At 39.3% G+C, this 22,108-nt stretch overlaps 1 protein-coding gene across 1 annotated transcript; it reads left to right on the top strand.

Annotated features, from left to right (window-relative positions):
• The first annotated feature begins 12,338 nt into the window (after positions 1-12,338).
• Positions 12,339-21,308, top strand: LOC116193970 (TMV resistance protein N-like). The gene is made up of 6 exons (XM_031522709.1): positions 12,339-12,461; positions 17,769-17,840; positions 18,299-18,768; positions 18,917-20,027; positions 20,218-20,511; positions 20,633-21,308. Exons 1-4 carry the CDS (start codon positions 12,339-12,341, stop codon positions 19,446-19,448), a joined length of 1,197 nt encoding a protein of 398 aa, XP_031378569.1. The 3' UTR covers positions 19,449-20,027; positions 20,218-20,511; positions 20,633-21,308.
• The last annotated feature ends 800 nt before the right edge of the window (positions 21,309-22,108 follow it).

Raw genomic sequence — 22,108 nt, 5'->3', positions numbered from 1 at the left:
GGAAATGGAGTGAAATGAATGTGCTCAAGATTGAGGATAGTCGTATGACTTGCTTGCCGGGCACTCTTGCAACTTTGGAGAATCTGCAAGTGCTAAATAATGCCTCTGATTGCGAAGATTTGAAGGGAGAAATTCCAATCAACATTGGAAGCAAATCCTCTCTGTGGATCTTACAGTTAGCTGATGCAAAAGGTTAGTAGCCTTCCTACAAGTATTAGTTGCCTCCGCCAACTTGAGATTCTTGATGTGGTAGAAGCGTGCCAGAGGCTTGAGGCTCTGCCTAATCGTCCCCTCTAGCATAGTCAGGATAAGGCTCAGCGGTGAGTCAATCCAGATTTTTCCGAATCTTTCTGAATATAAAGTAGTTGATAACTTGCCGAATCTGTCGAAGCTCCGGAGACTGAAGAATTTTGTTGATGGGCGGGGGTAGAAATCTCGCAGACATTCCGGGGACTGGAGGAGCTGGAAGATCTCGAGATTCCGAATATTTCTCCCTGCAATGGAATCGTGAAGTTACCAAACCTATCGAAATTGCAGCAGCTGACAGGTCTTCATATGGAAGGATGTGATACTCCTACTGAGATTGAAGGAGTCGAGGAGCTAACATCTCTGGGCAACACATCGCATCTGCCAAACATACGAGTCACGCTCTGATTGGCAACAATTTTTCGGGAAAACGCTTATAAGAAAAATACTGATTAATTTGATTGTTGAAGGTGTAAAAGTCTGCCGAAAGAGGATTGCATCCATGCCGCAAAAGGACACACAATGGTATGTTTTCCAATTATCTAGAACTAGTCTGATCCATCTAAAGCTTTGTCCGAAATTGTTATTTGTAACCGATCTCAATATATTTTCTATCATTTAATCTGATTACAAAATTTTGATGGGTTTATGATAATATGATTATATAGAATTTATTTTTCTGATAACTTTTAAGTTGACATCGAAACATAAAATACTTATTAAATTCTGGGCACTTACTGCGTGCGCATATAAAAGTAAGACAATAATTAATCATTGTCGGTACACACTGAGCGTTAGGTAGGCGCGGTTCAAAGGAAAGGAAAAAAGGTGATTACATCCCACTCAATTTCCGTTCTTCAATACAAGTCTCGACCTTGAACAGTGATGTCGGCACGTATAGTTCAGTAATTCTGAATGCAACCGTGACGAAACTACGTGCGAGTATTGTTCCTCCCTCCAAACATCATTGCGAGTTAGGGTTCTTGCGATCCAAGCTTGGAAAGAACATCGGGTTATGAAATTCAAACACGACCAAAGGTCATGGTTCTATTCTGCGGAATTAGTTAGTTTCGAGGCATCAAGATAGATAATTTCTGGGTCCACGTGCTTCAGTTTCTACCATATAGGAAGAGCCCAGATTCTCATGAATAATCATAAAAGCGAAACTAACCACTGAATGATGCACGGGGAGAGCTCGACTTCTATTTAAGCATATACTGTCGCGACTACAGGTAAGGTAGGAGCACCTGCTTCACGTTACCTACCACCCCTTCCTTTTCAAGCGACTAAGCTTGCGTTTGGTTTTCGAATTGGATCATGATCCAACTTAACTTGATTTTATATGATGATCGCAAGTGATGAAAAATATATGGATGAGCGAGAATATATATATGTATGTATATATAAGTGTAAAAATAGATAAGGAATTTATTACTAAAAAATTATTATAAAATGGTTGGAAAATGTATAAGTGGAAAATTGTCATTAAATCTTATCAAAAAAATTGTTATTAAATGAAAAAAAAAATGACAAAACAGTAATGATTGTAACGTTGAATTTGGAGAAAAATATAGTTAAGTTGGATAGGTTAAAATTTTTTATTTAAAAACCAAAACAAATCCATTTAGCCATAATACCGATTATCATCTATTGCTGAAAGATAAACCGAAAGGTCCAAAAATCGAACCTTTTATATGCAAAAAAACCTAACTAACATGTCCTTCTGATATGTCTCCTGTGAAGAATCCTCAACCGAGAACTACTGATCCATTGGGATTGCCTCTCCCCCCGCACAAACTGATTTTTGTCTCCCTTCCTCTTCAAGTACTCTCAGTTTCCAGTTCGACCACCTTGCATGTCCTTCACATCTCCAAAATCGCTGAGAAGCTTCTGCTTCTAGAAATCATCACGTGTTAACAAGTAACCGAACTCTTTGTTCATGAGAGCTACTAAGGTCACTTACATCAAACAGCTCCAGAAAGCTCCATCTCAGTTGGAAGTCCGCATGAGACAAGCTGGGAGCGAAAAAGTAGCCCTCTCGCAGAGGTCTACTAAGAGAGGCAATGCCAACCTATCCTTCCAAAATACGAAAACTTCACTGTTAGGATACGATCTTCTGCCACTATCCCCATAATTCGCCCCATCCTCCTCATCACAATTCGTCCGCATTAAGCCTATAGTCGAAGCAAACCCGGACTCATCCGGACAGATCCTATACAGCCCCAACTTCCCCTTGGCTAGAGACCCATAGTCAGTCAGGTTGTAACGTCCCAAATTTTTGCACGTTCTTAATCACATGTGCTTTCCCATTTTACCAATCTTCACTGCATTTGTTTACTGAATGATCATTATAATTTTTATTTTATTATTTAATTATAAAGTTCAGGTTAAGAAATCAACTTTCCATGTGTCCTTTCTTCCTGAGGCTTACTCACATGATTATGATGTTTGTGTCTCTTCCACGCGGGCCACTAATTTTCCTTGACTTTCACCGCCTTCTTTTTTGCGTCCTTTATGCATTGTCTTCTCTATTCATCCTTCCATTCAGATTTCAAAATAGAGAGAGAAGTCAAGAATGGAGAGGAATTGGGACTGATTTGAGTGAAAAAAAGAAGAAGAAGAAATCAATTGTTGTCCGATATTTTATCAACGTGAGTAACCTATTCCTAACCTAATATTTTTATCGTGATTACAATCAGTTTATTATAATCGTATTGTCATGACCTGTTAATGTTTTGGATCATACATGTATTTTTTTTTACAACCAATTACGATATTTGTAAATGAATTAGTGAGGTTTTGAGATATGAACTGAGATTGATGAAAATTGGTGAATCTTGTGTCTTGTGACGCCCTGAACTAGTCGTAAGTCGAGCAGTAGGAAATGGTTGCCTCAAGTAGAGAGGCTACCAGGATGAAGCCGCTATTGCGGTCGAGAGCTGAAAAGAGACATGGGGATAATCTGAATTTTGGAGGTTTTGATGATATTTTTACAATATTACTGAATCTGTGTCATGACCCTGCTAATTTAGATTGTGATTATTCACTGAGCGTCAAGTTTACCCCTTAAATGTTCTCTCAGTTGTTTTGCAGGTCAAAATGGCGGTGGATTTTTACTCGTTCGGTTGAATTTATTTTTTCTGAATATTCTTTATATGTATGAAAATTCTTATGTATTAATCAAATTGTCATCGAAAATTTTTTCGGATTACGCAGGTAATGGCCAATACTCTGAAATCTTCAGATTCACACTCTCAACCTCATTCCACCCATCAGCAACGAGCTCAGACAGAGCGTACTTCAAAGAGATGAAAAAACTTGCAGAGGGCCTCTGATAAGGGAGGTAGAATTGATAAAATATGAAAAGTTTGTATTTTTTTGAGCAATTAATCATATTATGATTTGGGTGGACATTGCCCGGAACAGCGCCAGGCCATTCAAAAACAAAGTGAGAGCTCGAAAGAGACCACTTCAAAATGGCTACTAATATATTATCATAAAATAGTATTTCCCTTTTTTTTTCCCTTTCCTGTACATGAATTTATACAAGAATAAAAAAAGTAAAATTAAAAAGTACAAATGGTCTCACATATAAAGATTGAATCCCAATATCTTGATTTCCAAGTTGGTGACCTATGCAACTTACTAGCTTCCCTCCTCAATAGGATCATAGTCAAATTTAGCCAAGTAGAGCGATTCTCAGTTGCGTATTAATAATATCTATTAGAAAAATGAAGCACGTGTTTGTTTCAATTTAATTGTAAGTTTTGAAAATTAATTGTTGAATTTTTATGTGCTAACTGAAATAATTGCTTACTTAATTAAGTCAATTTTTTTTGGTTGGGATAAATATTGAAATTAAAAGTCAAGTTTATTTGCATTCAAATTATTGCATCAAAGTTAGGGTGGGGAGCTCAATCGGTACGTTTGGGATGCGGTTGTGAGCCCCACATTAGAGACGACCCGAGCTCTGATGTTATGAAAGTCTTCTTTCTAATTTCCATCACGTAGATAGGCTTGCTCAGTTAAGCGGACTCTGTCATTGTTCGGCCTGTCACACCCCGGTTTTTAAAAATGAATTTAAGTTTGACTGGTCTACTTTGCCCATGGACAAAAGAGAATTGAACATGTCGAGAAAATTTTATAAATTTTCCACATATCAAGTTGCCTTCCAGAATTGTCGCGAGCATATGCGCGAAACTCGCCAAAATATACCATTTTTTTTCGAAAAATAACTAGAACATGATCTGTCCTACGCACGGAGTAAAAAATAACTAGGGTTCAATCCCGTGTGTTATACGGATTTGTGTTCATATATTTGTATTTTGTACTAATAATAATTGTCACAGTTTACTATATTAATTTATTTATTAATATTATTTTATTGAAAATAAAAGTTCTGAACAATTAATTTTCAATAGAATTACATGAATGCTTTTAAATAATTTAATTATAATTTTATAATCAACATTCTTCTTATATCTTGTAAATTTATTTAATTTCTTTCACAATTTTAATTTGTATTATATATAATTATATATTTTTATTTTTATATTATTTTCAAATTTATAAAATCTTTCTTTTGGATAAATATTATTATTATTCTATATAATATTATTTTTTCAATTTATATAATAAAATGCAGTCAATTGTTGTTTTCCTTGAAAGAGCACAACATGTTTTTAAGATCCACCCCGATCATTGATGGTGTATTCCATTTTTATACACTCGTATCACGAGTTTACCATATATTTTTGAGTTTCAATATGAATTTGATTAGACCGCTCGCTACCGCAGCAGGTTTGTTGGCACGGTTTGGATGGACTACAGGGACCCTTACTCTCCGGGACTTGTTATTATCTCAAGGGGGAAGCTTTTTTATATGGGACGTTAGTCCAAAATGGTAAGCCAATAGAAACTGTCCAACATGATATCACGATCCACTATGATGACCCATCAATAATGTTAGCGGTCCCATCGAGGGACTTTGTTTTGTCACACTCACATCAATGTATCTAAAAGCCTTGTACGGCAATATGTAGGTCCAACAGTCGAAGTAAACAGTCGGTTTAAAATTGAGAGTAGACATGAAAAGGATCCCTCATAAACATATATTATATATATTATATTACAGCTACTTGTTAGTGATGGGAATGCTATCCGTTGATTTCATTAAACGTCTGCAGCAAATGAAGAGGCCATATGAAAACCGGGGCAATGACTGTGTCTGAATCACCGAGCTGAACACGACAAAGCCAGATTCTAATGATACTTTAGCTGCCTTGGAGGTAGATGATCTTGTCTTATACTGAAACCAAGATCTAGATATTATACCATGGAAACATACTGCTCTGTATCCATGTTGATGCATAAATTATGATTTTCTAATTTTTATTAACTATATTGCTCATAAGCACGATAGGGATAATACACTGTCATTTGTGGAGTAAGGGGAAGTCATAAACATTCCTACATTCCTCCTCTCTCTTGTATGCTCAACTGCCCTTGCATTTCTCATTCTCTTCCTCCCCCCGGTTGCCTTGAGCCCTCTCTCCTTTCATAGGATAATTTGCGTCATGCAAGCAAGTGGGTGGTGGGGCCCCAGTCAACTTGGCCCCCTTCTGTTACTTGCTTCTTTGGTCAGCCATGATGTCACTTCTCCTCCAATCATGAATAACGGTAGCAAGATTATCATCAATCCAATTTGATGTAAATATACGTCACATTTATACTATAGTGCACCCTTCGGACTTAACTTCGCTGACAATTTCTGGGATTCGGCCATTGATTCTTATAACCGTTGCATTCTTCTCTATTCTCTTACCTTGTCAGTTGCCTTTCTCAATTGCTTTTCCAGTTCTTCGCTTTATCAAGTTTGCTCATTCCATGACTGTTTGGGGGTAAATGATCGTGACATAGAGTTTGCTTCATATTTAATGTGTCTCTACATCATTTGCAAGGGAATTGAATTGTTCATAACTCATAAGGAAAGTAATATGATATTTACTTGTTTGACGTGACACTGATATTGTTCTAGTAATAATTTATTTGCTGTGCTTGTCATATGTTCTGTCTTTTGTTTTGCAGTACTTTGGACCGACGTTCGGAAGATGAAACGATATCCCAAATGGTCCCTCATGTCAAGTGAAAAGGGACGCATATGTTTCCAGTTGCTCCCCCTGGCTTGCAGATCTCTGGTGCCTATTCGATGCTCTCGTTTATTCTCACCCGCAGCCTCTTTGTAAATCCTCCATATCAAGAAAGAAGAACCTCTTGCATAAAGAAATTTACACCCTGATGGTTGTTACAGTACTGCAATGCTCTCTAACTGTTGGAAATTTTTTATATCCGGCGATGTTTAGCAAGATGATGTAGTTATTAATGACTCGATTCTATGCTCAATGGCTAAAAATCCCGAGAAGCTGCGTCTACACTCCCGGGGTCTTTCTTTGAAGTGTTACAATGATCGACTGTGATTGTTATGGGTCAGATCAGCAAATCGTATGTACCTAAATGACAGTAGCCTATTGTCGGGAAATTAAATCCGAAGACAGACCCTCCTCAAGAAACATATACGTTTTCCATAAATCTTTTTCATTCTGCAAAAACTTGCTTTACGTTGCAATTGTTTCATGCGGACACAGCAGGGGGTACTTCTACAATCATGCCAAAACTTTCGATGGCTAAAACAGGACGGACAATTCCGTGCTGCTAAGTCATATGCGTGTCACGAACTGAAATTTCAACAGAATTTTCCCTGAATGTCATCTATATTTATTACTACATAAAGTATTCATATATAAGCATTCTTTGATTAACTCCCAAATACATGTCACCAATCTAACAAGCTCTAATATCTATATACATCTCTTGAGTACTCTTCTTACTAACATCCGTAAACCAACTAAACAAAAGTTTTAGGTCGTAACATATTTATAGTATTCTACATGAACTTACTATTTATATTACGAGTGTGTCTAGCTATAAAATCCTTCACGGTGATCCCCAATGTCCAAAAAGATTCTTTCGTGCTGCTAATCTAGCTCCTAGTTCATCTGAAAAATATGCAGGTTGCATGTATTAAATTCTACAATAAAATGAAGTATCAAACTTATTTATGCATTCGCATCAACAATTACAAAACTACAATTTATAAATTCTACAGTACTATTTACTTCAAAATTACTAGTGATATATATACTAGTCTGGGACATTTCTCTTACCAACCAATTCAATATCACATAACTCAAGCAATCATTCTTAAGCAACAAATAATAGCCATAGGATCCCAATCCTCGCAACAGAGTTTCAACGGTACAGTGACCTCGTACTCATATCCACAAATTACTCATTTTTTATTTCTCATAAGCGGGGCTACTCATTATCCTCTGGCAGTAGGAGTCTACACGTCCATTTTATATTTCGCTGAATTAGTGGTCTAGACGTCCCTTTTTGTATCCCACCTGATCAGCGGTCTAGGCATCCTATTTATATATCGTCAAATCAACGGTCCCATGGCGATAACAACAATATCACAACATCGCAATTAACCGAATTCATTTACAATAATTCCTCAAAGTCCTCATACTATCTTCATTCAACTTATCTCGTTCAAACAAGCATTGATATAATTAATTTAAGATTTAATTTCAGTCTATAGTGGAATAAAAATACTCACAAAGACCCCCAAAATGATAACTCAACAAGTTGAGCCTTCCGGGTATATAGTTTGAGTCTCCTCGGCTCCTATAAATTATAAACATAGTTAGAAAATCAAGTATAAATATGTATGTATGCTTATATATTTTCAACTTAATCTATCCATGGATTTTTCATAATGAATTTCAACTCGATGAAGATCATTCACGCCAAATTCACAAATACCAGTTATGAAGTACGCCCCCCTTTAAAATTAAAAAAAAAAAAAAAACTCTGTTAACAACACTTGAAGGTAACAGAGCAATTCTTTGCAAAATTTTCACGATAACCAACTCCAAACAAAACAACACAAGTCAAGAGACTCAAACTAACAGCATGGAGTAACCCCACTCATTATAAGTGAAATCTCATATCAGTTATTTTACATGATCTAACAGGAAATAAAACCAACATCGATAACTATGAGCATATGAAAAGCTTGCCTAATGGCTTGACGAACCCATCTCATGCCTTAAGCAAGTTTATATCTTACAATTCACCCAAACGATAATTGAAGTGGTTCAATGAAAAAAAAATCGAATATAGGCTACTCAAACAGTAAGAATAAATCTAGAACTTAAACACTAGAAAAGTCAGCTTCCATTAATTCCATCTCACAATTAAACCAAGCATATAAGGGCAGCGACTTCAATGGAAAACTAATTCTCAGTACAACAACTAAATCATCAAGAACAACAATGGGTCATATCTAAACGGGTTCGTGTCAGAAAATTTTAAATCTGAACATGACACGCCTAATAAACTTGTCAAGATTTTCGAACACAAACACAACATGTTTAATTACTGATTGACACGGACACGACATGTTAAACCCATTTAACTAAGCGTGTCTAAATATGTATGTATACTTACCCGATATGATACTATTACCTTTAGGTACATATGATACCTACATGATATGACAATTTTAACTTTAATTACAGATTTTACTATACGATTGACATGATAAAAGCACCATAAACCGGTGATTTATATAAATAAATTTCGATATTTTAGTGTATTTTCTTCTATAAATTAATACGATACGTGAAACAAATTTATTAACACGATAACACATAATATAAATGGGTCTAACCGTGTCTAAACGGATTACAAGGGTTGAATCCGTTTAAACATAATTATTTATCATATACATGTCGTGTTATCGTATCGTGTCAAATACTACCTGCCCTATAGTCATTAAATATATTTCATCACCATCAACTTATCCTAGCTTAGTTCGCTAAACATTTGATGGTGCTAGTCTAAGCTATTCCATCAATTTCTTTGATTTAGTCATCCAACTAATGCGTTGCTTCTTATTCCATAGCAAAAGGGATAATCGAATAAATGGAGCTCAATCAAGAAGAATCAATAATATACCTAACAATTGCAATATAAACTCATCCCTGTTCTATTCACCCCTCTTTATTAAGTCTCGTTCTCTTCTGCCCCCTCATCCGTGAGCTCCATCTCGAGCTCTCGAACTCTCTGTCGTTCTATCTTGCTCTCTCCTCTCTCTATTTTTCTCTCTCTCTCTCTCTCTCTCTCACTCACTCTCTCTCCCCTTCTCCTCCTCTTGAACCGTTTCGTTCTCTTCTCTCTAGTGCTCTGTTCTCCTTTTCAGACAACAAGCAAAAACGAAAAATAAAAATAAAAATAAAAAAAGAGAAGAAGGGAAGGGATAAGGACAGCTGTGGCGGTGGAAGGGTTGACTTGGGTGGAATTAATAAGTCATACTTGATAAATGATTACATGGCTGGGCCCATGGTCCAAATTAACAAAAAGGCCGTACATACATATAGTCACACACACACATATATATGCACGTTAATTGCGTATAATGTAGATGAAGGTGTATAAGATGCATGATGTTCACAATGCGATTGTCAAGATCCAAGGCAACTTAAGGCAGCTTCCCAACACCCTACCTAATCCCTTGTTGTCCTATTAATTACTGTCATAGTTGTTTTTTTATTCATTTAATTTTATTGAATAATGCGTTGTCAATTTTATTTTTTGGGCCTTGTGCCTTCTCAAATTAAATATACCGAATTGCTGCCTTAGCCTGCATATATTAAGAGTCATATATTGGCAGACATCTAATACCAGGCATGATATAGCAGCTTGAGAGGCAAAGGGAAATGAGCAGCTTATGGCTTCAGTTATACTTGGTGGGCTTGATCTGCGTGTTCTTTTGGCAGTCGCCCTTATGTTGGTTTTGGTAAGTAGGCGTATCTTAAAGAAGGGACAAACAGAACAAGATTCATAGTAAGGATGCGAATCCATGTATGAATATGTATATATGGTAAGTCATATGCGATGGTCAAAATCCAAGTCAACTTAAGGCAGCTTCCTAACACCCTGCCAAATCTCTTATTGTCCTATTAATTATTGTCATTTAGTTTTTTTTATTCATTTAATTTTATTGAATAATGCCTTGTCCATTTTAGCCATCGAAAGTTAGCCGCAGAGGAAATTGCCGTAGAGGTCACGCCCACCCAATGGCCTCATCTGCTGTCACATATAGGTCAGTAGGGTATTCGAGCCGCAGACTAGTTAGCCGGATATAGGTATGACTGCTCCTGTGGAATCTTCCATGAACAAGTTGGGAGGGATGTGAGCAACCTTGACCCGGATCCGATCGGGGTCGATGTATGGGGGTTAGAGGTGGCTCGTCTCCAGCCACCTCAACTTAAGCCTTGATAATAATTTCTCCGTTGAAAGCAATTGAATCACTATAATATTTGGTGTAAGGTGTAAGGCCTTTAAAAAGTCCTAATTGGATGTACATCGATGTATGTTTCAGCCCCCTTGCATTATTCTATTAGGCAGTAAAATATATAGATTAATACGAGTAACAAAATTTGACGGCCAATGAATATATATAATGCATGCGTTAGGTACTTGTATGTGTTACTAAACCAAATTCTATATCTATATTATGATTTTTATTATGATATAATATAAAGTGGAGATAAGGTGGGCTTGACTTGATGGTTTTAGAATACTCGGTCATTATTCAATGAAACTTTCTCGATTTTTTGAGTTTGTTTAAAAACAATTTCTTCTTAATTTTTTTTTATTTTTTGATATATATTTGTAGGACCAATTATTATTTTCTCAAACTTTTGAGCTCTTTGAAAAAGAGTTTTCAATTTTAATTTTTATTAAATATATTAAAACAATTTAAATATAAATGTGTGGGGTCAATTATTATTTTCTCTGAGTTTTTTTTCTAAAGAAGGAACTTTTAAATTAAATTTAAGTTTTCCAAAACATATCAATACATATTCATGGGGCCGTCATTATTTTTTCGATTTTGGCGTTTCTCTAGGAAACAAATTTTAAATTTTTTAGATTTGTGGATTGTTGTTACTCTATCAGTTTTTTTTTTAAATCTAGAAAACGAAATTTCTAATTTCTATTTTTTAATTCTCTAAATCATATAAATATAGATTTGTGGGATGACCATTATTTTTTGAGATTTTTTTAGGAAACAAATTCTTTTAAATTTGCAAAACATATAGATATAGATTTATTGGAGCGATATCTAGTTTCTTGATTTTTTGAACTTTTTAAAAATAAAATTATTTTATGAAAAGATCCAAGTAAAACAAATGAGGTAAGATCATATTTATTTTTCAAAAAATTAATTATATCAATTTTTGATATATTTTACACAAAATTTTAATTTTAAAAATATATACATAAATTTGTGCATCGGTCATTATTTCTCGATTTTTTCAGCTTTTCTCAAAAAAGAATGTTTTATTTTTATATTTTAAATGCTTTAAAACACTATAATAAATTTGTGAGACCATTTGTTCTTTTCTCGATTTTTTTTGCTTTTCTCAAAAATGAAAATTTAAATTTTTAAAATTTTTAAAGCATATAAATATACGCTCAAAACCGGACGGGCAAGTCTCTCTGCTTTGTTTTTTTTTTGGTTAAACCGAGGTTAGCGGGCATCACCCGACTAAACCCCGGAGCTCCGTGAACCCCCGGCGGCACATGGAGCTGGTAAATATGTCAAAAGCGCTCCGGTAGCCCCAAAAGGATTCGAACTCGGGTCTCGATACAAATTTGAATACACATTAATTACTATGCCGAATCCCTTGGGTTGGGCAAGTCTCTCTGCTAAGTCATATGCAATTGGCAAAATCTGCAAGTCAACTTAAGTCGCTTCCTAGAACCTTGCCTAATCCCTTTTTGTCCTATTAATTAATTTATTGTACTAGTTCTTTTTTATTAATTTTATTTTATTGAATAGCGCCCTTCACCAATTTAATATACCGAACTGCTGCCTTAGTTTGCATCCATTAGGAGTCATATATCCGCATACATCTAGAGATTCTATAGCAGCTTGAGAGGCAAAGGGAAATAAGCAGCTGATGGCTCCTGTTAAACTTTGTGGGCTTGATCTGCGGTTACTTTCAGCGGTCGCATTTATCTCAGTTTGGTTAGGCAGGCGTTTCTTAAGGAAGCGACGGACTGAACTGGATGCAGATCCACAGGTATATATGTGTCAGCACTCAATTTTGGTTCACCAACTCCAGAGGGGCAAAATCGTCATTTTGACGCCCCTGAGAGAAGTATTTTCAATTAATTACTTGAGTATTCACGACTTTTTGAAAATGATATTTTCCTAATTTAACACTAATTTTATAATTTTTTTTAAAAAATAATACCATTTGGAACGTTTTCGAATTTCGCGTACATCGACGTCAATTTTTAAAATTCGGGACAAAATTCGAGATTAAAAATAATTTTATTGCATAATATCGATCATCAAATTTTTCGGAGCGTGATGGCGGTCTTGAATTATTATTCCGACATTCGATCAAGAAGACGAGATTTTAAATTTGTACGCACGTCGATTTTGAAATTCGAAAAAAAAAAAGTCAGCAATGACTGCTGCTTCCTCTTTCATCATCTCTTTTCCTGTTCTTCTTCTTACTCTTTTCTTCTTTTCTTTTTCTTTTCTTTTCTTCTCCTCGGCTGCCGATCGAACCGAGCCCGTGACCGCACGGCGTCAGAGGCCTGCCACACGCCAATCCCTCTGTACACGCCAACGATTTTCGACACGCCATCTCTCTCTCTCTCTCTCTCTCTCTCGGTTTGTCAGAAAACCGGAACTTACGGACACGGGGGGGAGCTAGTTCGAAACAAAAACCCGCAGCTCACAGAGTTCGGGGGGAGGAAGATCTCAGAGCTGGCGGAAGAAAAAAAACCCGGAAGCTCACCGATTCACTGAAAAAAGAAAAAGAAAACCCGGAGCTCATCGATTCTCCCCGAAAAAATTCCCACAGCTCACGACTCCCTCAGCTCGACGATCCACGCTCACGAACGGAAGCCCTCAGCTCGCGGTACCCCAGCTCAAACTCCGAAAAATTGTTTGCCTTCCCCTGGTTCGGACCCCGGATAGAATCACGGGATCCGACTCCTCGTCCCGGTCCCCCGTCACGCGAACGGATCCGAGCGTTCCCCGTCGCACGAGCCTCCTCTAGCGAGCCGCCGAGCGCCCCCCCCCCCCGGAGTCGGAAGTCGCCGCGACTCGTCAACACATCCGCCCGGACCACCCCTCTCCTTCTCTATATTTTTTCGATTTCTTTCCTAATCGGGTCTACCGTGATTTTCCGGGTTGAGCAGACACGAACCGCCTAGCATCCGGCGTCCGACGGCCCAGCCCGCGTCCAGCAGTGCAGCCCGTGTCCAGCGGCAGCCCAGCCCGGTCCAGCGGTAGCTCAGTCGGCCCAGCTCGCGTCGGCCCAGCTCGGCCCAGTTCGCAATCCGTCCGCTCGGCCCAACAGCAGCCCGTTCGGCCCACTCGGCCCAGTTCATTTGTCACGGCCCAGCCCAATTCGTCCGGCAGGGATTTTAATTTTTTTCTTCATTTTTTTCTTTTTTACAGAACCACCCATCAACTTCCCAAACTAGGTAAATCCTTCACTTAGTGGCATGATTAGGGCTCCATTTCTGAATTTTTATGTTTGCTTGGATGAATATGATGTGGAATGAACGTTATTGGGTCGTGTGGGTGATCGGATTCGTCCCGAACTCGATTTTACGAACTTTTCATTTTGTCTCATTTCAGTCCAGAGGACGTATTTTATTTTTTTTCAGATCTGCCCCGAATTTCAAAGTTATTTTCAGTCAAGTTCTGGTCATTTTAATATTCCCAGATCAGTCCCTGAAATCTCCAAATTTTTCAAGCACTCCAAGGAACTTTTCAAGTTGTTTCAGTTTAGTCCCGGGGCCATTTTCGCTCTTTTTCAGATCTTCCCCGATTTTTAAAGTTATTTCCAGTCAAGTCCTGGTCATTTTAACATTCCCAGATCAATCCTCGAAATTTTCAGAAGTTTCAAATCAGTCCCCAAAACTTTATCCGAATTTTCAAATCAGTCCCTGTTCTTTTAAAATTATTCGAATCAGTCCCTGGACATTTTTAAGATATCCACCCCTTTCCTACTTGGATCACCGACCGACAACGTATGTGCCCTGTTTAAATATTTTATTCCTGTAATTATATGTATACGGAATGACAACGTGTGTGCTTTGCATGATTTTCCGCTTTCCATAAACCGATGCTGTTTTATCGATTTCGTTGATATTATGTCTGCATGTTTGTTTGTATGTGTTTATCATGATCATGGCGGCACCGGTTATGTAAATTTGTATGTTTGTCGTGCTTGATGTGGTAATATGCTCTTGATCCGTGCTTAAATGCTTTATTCTCGTTTTAATTGAAACCTCACATGAATCGGATTAATCATGCAAACTCGACCTAAAATCAATTTTTAAATTCTAAGGTGGTCGGGAATTAGGATTCGCATCGGACGGTCCATCAATGATCGGCTCGACGGTCCAAAACCCGAATATTTAGAGCATTTGACAAAACATTAATTAATTTAATCAATAATTTCACTAATGGGGTAATTGGACGTTCATGCGATTAATTAATTCACTTGGCCCTAATAATTTTGTACGAATTGGTAATAAATCGGTAACACGCGTCGATAGGTTGCAAACATGCGTTGGTGCCCTTCTCAAAACTTGCAAATTTTATAAAACTCGAGACACGTAGTTCGATGTGACATGGATGTCTAGGAAAGACTTGCGCGTCTTGACTCGAGGCCTCACCTGATTTCAGGAAACTCAGGTCGGGACGTGGAAGTTCTTCTTATAGATCACTTCCGGATAGATTAACCGATCTTTTGGTTTTCTGGGGTCCTTGACAACCCTGGAAGGTCCAGGGGATCGGTTAGCGCCAGTCACAGGCCGAGGCGGCCCGCACCGCGTTATCTCTTTTCCGAAAATAATTTCCGCCTCAAGGGCAAAATCATCTATTTGCAACTTAGCGATACCCCTAGGTTTAAAATAATAGAAACACTACGGTATTAGGGTAGGGATGGGCTACCTGTCTAGGCGCAGCTTCATCTGCATAGCCCGCTCTATCCGATCGATGAGTTTTTGTTATTTTAGCATAGTCTTGGGTAGTTAGTCCGAGTGGATTGGCTCAAAATACAAATACCGGACTAATTATATACTTGGTTAAGACAAAAATGGGCAATAACGGGATAGGTATTAGGTTCTAGGACTCACGAGCGGAATCCGTATTCGGTAATAACTTGTAATAACCGTAATGTCACAACATAGAATAATCCTAAAAGCAATCCACAAACACAAGACTTGACAACAGACGTCACGTACGTCAAGTTCTCGGAAAATAATGCCAAATGCAAAATACCTTCCCGAGGCGATCCTGGATCGACTCATACCTTGTACCCACTTTGTTTGCTTTAGGATAGAATTTGTGTGCCAAGATACCCCGGTTAATAATTGGTTAATTCACGTAAATTCGGCAATAATAAAATCCCATTGTTTGTTTATTTATGCCCGTTTTGTTACATTCTTGCACTTGTTTTGTTATGCGGATCGAGCTCGATCCCTTAGGACACGATCCATAGGGGTTCAACGCCCCAATCGTAGATCACGGGGTCTAACCCCCTAACACTGAGCGCGCATCTTAGTTTCAATTCCAGTCTTTTTAAACCACACGGTGAACACGAGTGGAATAATAACCGAACGCGATTCGACCGAGATTCAGTTGTTGTAATTTGTATTTTATTTATTTGAGAGGACAATGTAAGGATTCATGTTGTACATTTATTCATGTAAGAATCCCGGTCGGAGAGTGGACGGTCGGAGTGTTGCTTCGAATTTACGGTGTCAAAACGCGTAAGATGAGTGGAACTTAATTAAGCGGTAATTAAACTAAAATGACTAGCCTAGACAAGCCAGAGTACCGATAGGGCGTGCGAGATATAGGCTCGCATGTAACAAAACCCTTGAACTCGGAACCTCGGGTTTCGCAGACTATATGCCTTAGTAATTAGGTGTACCCCGTACCCTTAGACCCGGGTAACTTGCCGGCCCTCGACCTTCGGGTTGTAAAATGGCAAGTGGCGACTCCTTCTCACGTGCGTCCGTCGCGCGTCCCCGGGAAGGTGGACACTTCCAAGCCGCGTTGCATAGACGCGCGCACGCGTGCCCCGACGAGATGAAATTCGGGTGCGCACAATATGCATATCCTCATTTAATCTGATATAGTGTGTTTTCAATCTTATGCAGCTGCATACACTAATATCTATTCTGATATAGCGCGTTTCAATCTTATGCGGAATACACTGTGATTCTTGCTATCTTTCTGTTTTTCTTCCGTCACCATTTGGCTGTGGAGACTGGGAATTACTTGTTGCATTTTCAATTACCCTAACTTGTCTAATTCTTCAAAAAAAACACCCCGATCCAAAACCAAACTCACTGCCAGCACCTAGGTGGCTTGTTCCTGGCACCCCTGCTGCACACGAGGTTGTGGATGAACCCACGAGCCACCACAGATCTGGCTCTGCCCTGGGGGTCAAGCTGGCTCTGTCCCAGCTACTTGGACCTTGGAGGAAGTTGGCGGAGAGGTCTCTCCTCCCAATGACCTCGTCTGCGATCACATATGCGTCACTAGGGTGCTCGAGCTGCAGACTAGGTAGCCGGATAGGTATGAACTCTGCTGCGGGATCTTCCATGAACAAGGTGGGAAGGATTTGAGCCACCATGACCCAGATCCAATCAGTGTAGATCGAGAAAGACGATCCTCTTTCATATAGATAATTACACCCTGATGATTGTTGCAGTACTGCACTGCTCTCAAGCTGCTGCCTATTGTTCATTAATTACCTTCGATGTTTTGCAAGATGATGTGTATATTCATGACTTGAATCGATGCTCAATGGCTAAAATCCCGAGAAGCTTCATCTATGCTCTTGGGGCCTTTCTTTGAAGTGTTTCAATGGTCAACTGTTGTTGTTACCGATCAGATCAGCATACTGTATGTACCTAAAAGACAGTAGCCCATCTTCAGGAAATAATTGTTTGAAGATAGACCCACCTCCAGACAGTTATGCTTCTTCCGAAGAGTAGGAAACTATCTCTCCCTTCTCCTAACCTTCAACTAGTTGCATCCCCAAAATTGTGAACTTAGGCAGCTCAAGGAATTCAACGCAATGTTCTTAAATTCTACAAAAATCATGCCAGACTAAGTCATACGAGTGGCAAAATTTACAAGTCGACTTGAGTCAGCTTCCTAGAACCCTACCTAATCCCTTTTTGTCCCTTTTTGTCCTATTAATTATTGTCATATTAATTTTTCTATTCATTTTATTTTATGTTAGCGCCTTCTCCAATTCAATATCTGAATTGCTGCCTTATAGCTTGCATACATTGAATCATATATCGGCATGCATCTAATTCAAGACATTCTGTATCAGCTTGGGAGGCAAGGGGGAAGTAAGCAGCAAATGGAAATGGCTCCTACAAAACTTGATCGGCTTTATCCACAGGCATGTATATATCGTCATCTATTCCGATATAATTTCAATCTTATGATGCATACTCTGTGATTCTTGCCATATTTCTGCTCGCCTTCCACCACCATTTGGCTGTGGAGACTGGGGGATAATTCCACCAGTCTGAAAAGAAACTATGCATAAAAAATTGTAAGAGAAATTACATAGGAAACGACTGTTTAATGGATTAGTTAGTGAGCAATTTCCTGCCAAAATTCAATTAGAGAGCATTTTCTCTCTTTAAAGAGTGAAGAAAGAGATTCATATGTACATCATTATGATATCTCCTTGGGACCCAAAAATCCCAGTAAAGCAGGATAAAGCATTATAAAGCATTATCGTATGCATCAGAACGACCATTCAATGATTTAATGCATGGTGATTAGCAATCATATATCACAATTATCCCCATGAGGCGTGGGATATCTACTAATTCATCACACTCTTTTCAGGTCAATGCTGAAGCTGGACATGAGTATGAAGTTTTTTTGAGCTTCAGGGGACCGGACACTCGCGAAGAATTCACTGACAACCTATACCATCGCCTGAAAGATGCAGGAGTCCAAACCTTCAGGGACGATGAAGAGCTCCAAGTTGGAGAAAAGATCGGGCCTGAGCTCATGAGGGCAATCAAGCAGTCAAAAATCTCCATACCCATCTTCTCAAAGGGCTACACTTCGAGTAAGTGGTGTCTCAAGGAGGTGGCGGAGATGGTGAAGCTCAAGGATGAGACGAAGCACATGATCATGCCCATTTTCTTAGACGTCACGCCAGATGAAGTTAAGTACCAGACAGGGAGTTATGCTAAAGCCTTTACCCAGCACGAGGAAAACTATGACTTTGAGACTGTTCAGGAGTGGAGGAATGCTCTCCAAGAGGTTGTGAAACTGAAAGGGTTGGAACTCAAGAAAGAGGCAAACGGGTAATACCCTGTCTTGTTCTCATTTCATTTCTGTTTTTCTAATTTATTTTTCAGTTTTCAATTGGTTAAAAAGAGTTTATAGTTTCCAGTTTTTGTATGAATTAATGTACTGACTTGATTTTATGTTTCAATTTATCATACCTTTCAGGAAACATGGAGAGTTCATTAAAAAGGTGCTTGCAAGGGTTCTTAACTGTCTGAAGAAAGCTTATCTAGATGTCAATGATATCTTGGTTGGAATCGATGACCATGTCGAAGCTGTCAAGACATTGCTGGATCTTGGAAAGGAAGGTGTTCAAATTGTTGGAATATGGGGCATGGGTGGAATTGGGAACACGACTCTTGCAAAAGTTGTCTACAACCAACTGTTGGAGAAATTTGAATCCTCTTGCTTCCTCAATGACATTAGAGAAACATCCCCACAGCACAAGGGTCTTGAGTCCTTGCAAAGCAAGTTACTCTCCGACATCTTAAATTGTGAGCGTGAAGACTTTGCAAATACGAAAGAAGGAACCCAGGAGCTCAAGAACAGGCTCCGTGACAAGAAAGCAATCATTCTTTTGGATGATGCTTATCGAGTTGATCAACTCAAGGCTCTGGCTGGGGATCTTGCTTGGTTTAGTCCAGAAAGCAGGATTATAGTTACAACCAGAGAAAAGGGAGCTCTAGATCTATTTTGAATAACGAATATCTATGAACTCACAATACTGAGTGAATATCAAGCTTTTAAACTCTTCTGCAAGCATGCATTTATAAAAGGCTCACCGACACCTGACTTTGTTGACTTGTCTTGGGATATTGTGAGGACAAATGGAAGGCTCCCTTTGGCTCTTGAAGTAATAGGTTCTTCTTTATCTACAAGCAGTGGGCGCAAGGACTTATGGCAAGGTACACTGAAGAAGTTGAAGAAGGAACCCCCTACGGAAGTCCAAGACACGTTGAGGATAAGTTATAATGGCTTGGATCGTGAGCTGCGGGAGATATTTCTCGATATCGCATGTCTCTTCATCGGAAAAGATGCCAGAATTGCAATCCCTATGTGGGATGATTGTGAGTTTTTCCCAGAAGTTGGAATCGAGATCCTTCTCTTGAAGTCACTAATCAAAATCACAGGTGACAGTAGGCTATGGATGCATGACCAACTTAGAGACCTTGGCAGGGCAATCGTGGAACAGGAAAACTATAAAGAGCCGCGGTTGCATAGTATATTGTGGCACAGCACAGTGGCGATGCGTGTATTAGAGGGGCAGCCACAGGAGGTAATGAAAGCTCACAAGCATTAGACCTACTTCGCTAATTTGTCTCCTAGATATATGTATGTTTGTTCTTACTTCAATCCATTTCTCGAAGTTGAAACTTTGTCACAGCAGTAGCCAGTATTGTCTTTTGTGCAAGAATATAGCGTTGTCTAGCATAGTGCTATTAATTTCGTTTCTTTTCTTGGAGCAGGGGATGACAAAAGTTGAAGCCATTAGTCTAGAAGGATATCAGTTCCGCTTGGGACATCACTGCTTTAAGGATGATCAGTTTAAGAATATACCGAACTTGAGGATCCTTATGTTAGATAAAGCTAGTCTCAGTGGAAATTTTGAGCGTATGCTCCCGAACCTGCGGTGGCTGAGTTGGCACTTCTGCAACATCAGTCCTACGCTGCCAACCAATCTCAATCTGAAGAACCTAGTTGTCCTCGATCTATCGAGGAGCATGGTCAGTGAGGATTGGGCCGGCTGGAGCTTGATGAAGGTATCAACAGTTGTCTTTTGCCCAGTTCTGTTTCGGTCATGCCATTCAAGCTGAATAATCATCTGATGAGAATATTCTCTCTCTTTCTTCCCCATCTTTTAAATCATTTTCGTTCCTGCAGGTAGCCGCAAAGCTAAAAGTTCTTGATCTTACAGAATGCAGGCATCTAACAAGAACACCCGGTTTGTCGCAACTTGGTCTCCGTTGATCCATCAATAGAGCAACTTAGCGCTCTAGTTTCCTTAGACTTAAGGGACTGCACGAGCCTCAAAGATTTGCCTCAGCTGGGTTCAATGGACGCACTGACCGAGCTTCTGGTTGATGGAACCTCTATACAGGAATTACCTATACTGAGAGGTACAGACAAGCTTGGGAATCTGGAGGCTCTCTTCTGCAACCCCTCTTCGCTCGTCTCTGCTCTCTCCCCTGGTGATCTCCATGGACATCGTCCTCAATTCCATCTCATCCTCATCTCTTGAAAACGAATCTGCAGTGGAATCAGAACCCCACTTCCTTCAATTCCCATCTCAGCGCGGCAATCTGAAGTGCAATTGCTGGAATGGCGGCTTCTTCTTCGACAACCAGCACCACCGCCTGCCTCCACTTCATCGAGGATGGCATCAACAGAATTCGCAATGAGTTTGTTAACAACAGTGGCCCCGCGAGGATGTCCTCAGTGGACTAACTGCAAGGACTAATCATTCCGCTACCCCTTTGATGGTCCCTTTTTTTTTTTGATCGAATTCTGTAATCGAGATTCATCCATCTCATCTCCCGGCGATGCCGAAATTGGCTGATTTCGGGCACACTCTGCTGCACATGTATTGAATCTAACTGATGCATAACTACGTGGATTCACCCAATCTGTAAATAAACCACCATCGAGATGGCCGTGGACATGAGAAGGTGTGGGCAGGGGCGGGGAAAGGAAGAAAACAATGGAGAGAAGTTGTGGAGAGAGAGAGAGAGAGAGAGAGAGAGAGAGTGGGGTGAAGTGAATTTCTAAAAATAAAAGTTTTTTTTAGCTCACTTTTTGTATTTTGTAAATACGTAATGGAAATGGAGTGAAATGAATGTGCTCAAGATTGAGGATAGTCATATGACTTGCTTGCCGGGCACTCTCGCAACTTTGGAGAATCTGCAAGTGCTAAATAATGCCTCTGGTTGCGAAGACTTGGAGGGAGAAATGAAATTCCAATCAACATTGGAAGCAAATCCTCTCTGATGTAGGAGAAGGGTGCCAGAGGCTTGAGGCTCTGCCTAATCGTCCCCTCTAGCATAGTCAGTCTAAGCCTCAGTGGTGAGTCGATCCAGATTTTTTCGAATCTAAAGCACCTGATCAAGTCGAAGGAGTTGATACTCTCGGACTGTTGCCAGCTTGTGGAAGTGCCTCCGGCTATCAGGAACCTATCCAAATTGGAGAAGTTGGAATTATGCAATACGGGCATAACCACCTTGCCAAAAGTTTTACCATAACCCAGAAATCATTGCCAAGATTTACCAGCGAGTGGTTGGTATGACTTGCGAGTTCTCAGCTTTCGTCGCAATTCAATGGAAAAGTCACCAAATTCGTGAAATTCATCAAAATCATTGCGTT

This window comes from Punica granatum, chromosome 2 (assembly GCF_007655135.1).
Source record: "Punica granatum isolate Tunisia-2019 chromosome 2, ASM765513v2, whole genome shotgun sequence".
NCBI lineage: Eukaryota > Viridiplantae > Streptophyta > Magnoliopsida > Myrtales > Lythraceae > Punica > Punica granatum.
The sequence above is the reverse complement of the archived record's forward strand: the minus strand, read 5'-3'. Positions and strand labels throughout refer to the sequence as shown.

Bases quoted from the DNA above. Each gene is read 5' to 3' on its own strand.
- LOC116193970 (XM_031522709.1), top strand. From the start codon at position 12,339: ATGGCTCCTGTTAAACTTTGTGGGCTTGATCTGCGGTTACTTTCAGCG. The intron at 12,462-17,768 runs GTATATATGTGT...ATTCTGTATCAG, and splicing joins AACTGGATGCAGATCCACAG to CTTGGGAGGCAAGGGGGAAG. The intron at 17,841-18,298 runs GCATGTATATAT...CACTCTTTTCAG, and splicing joins TTGATCGGCTTTATCCACAG to GTCAATGCTGAAGCTGGACA.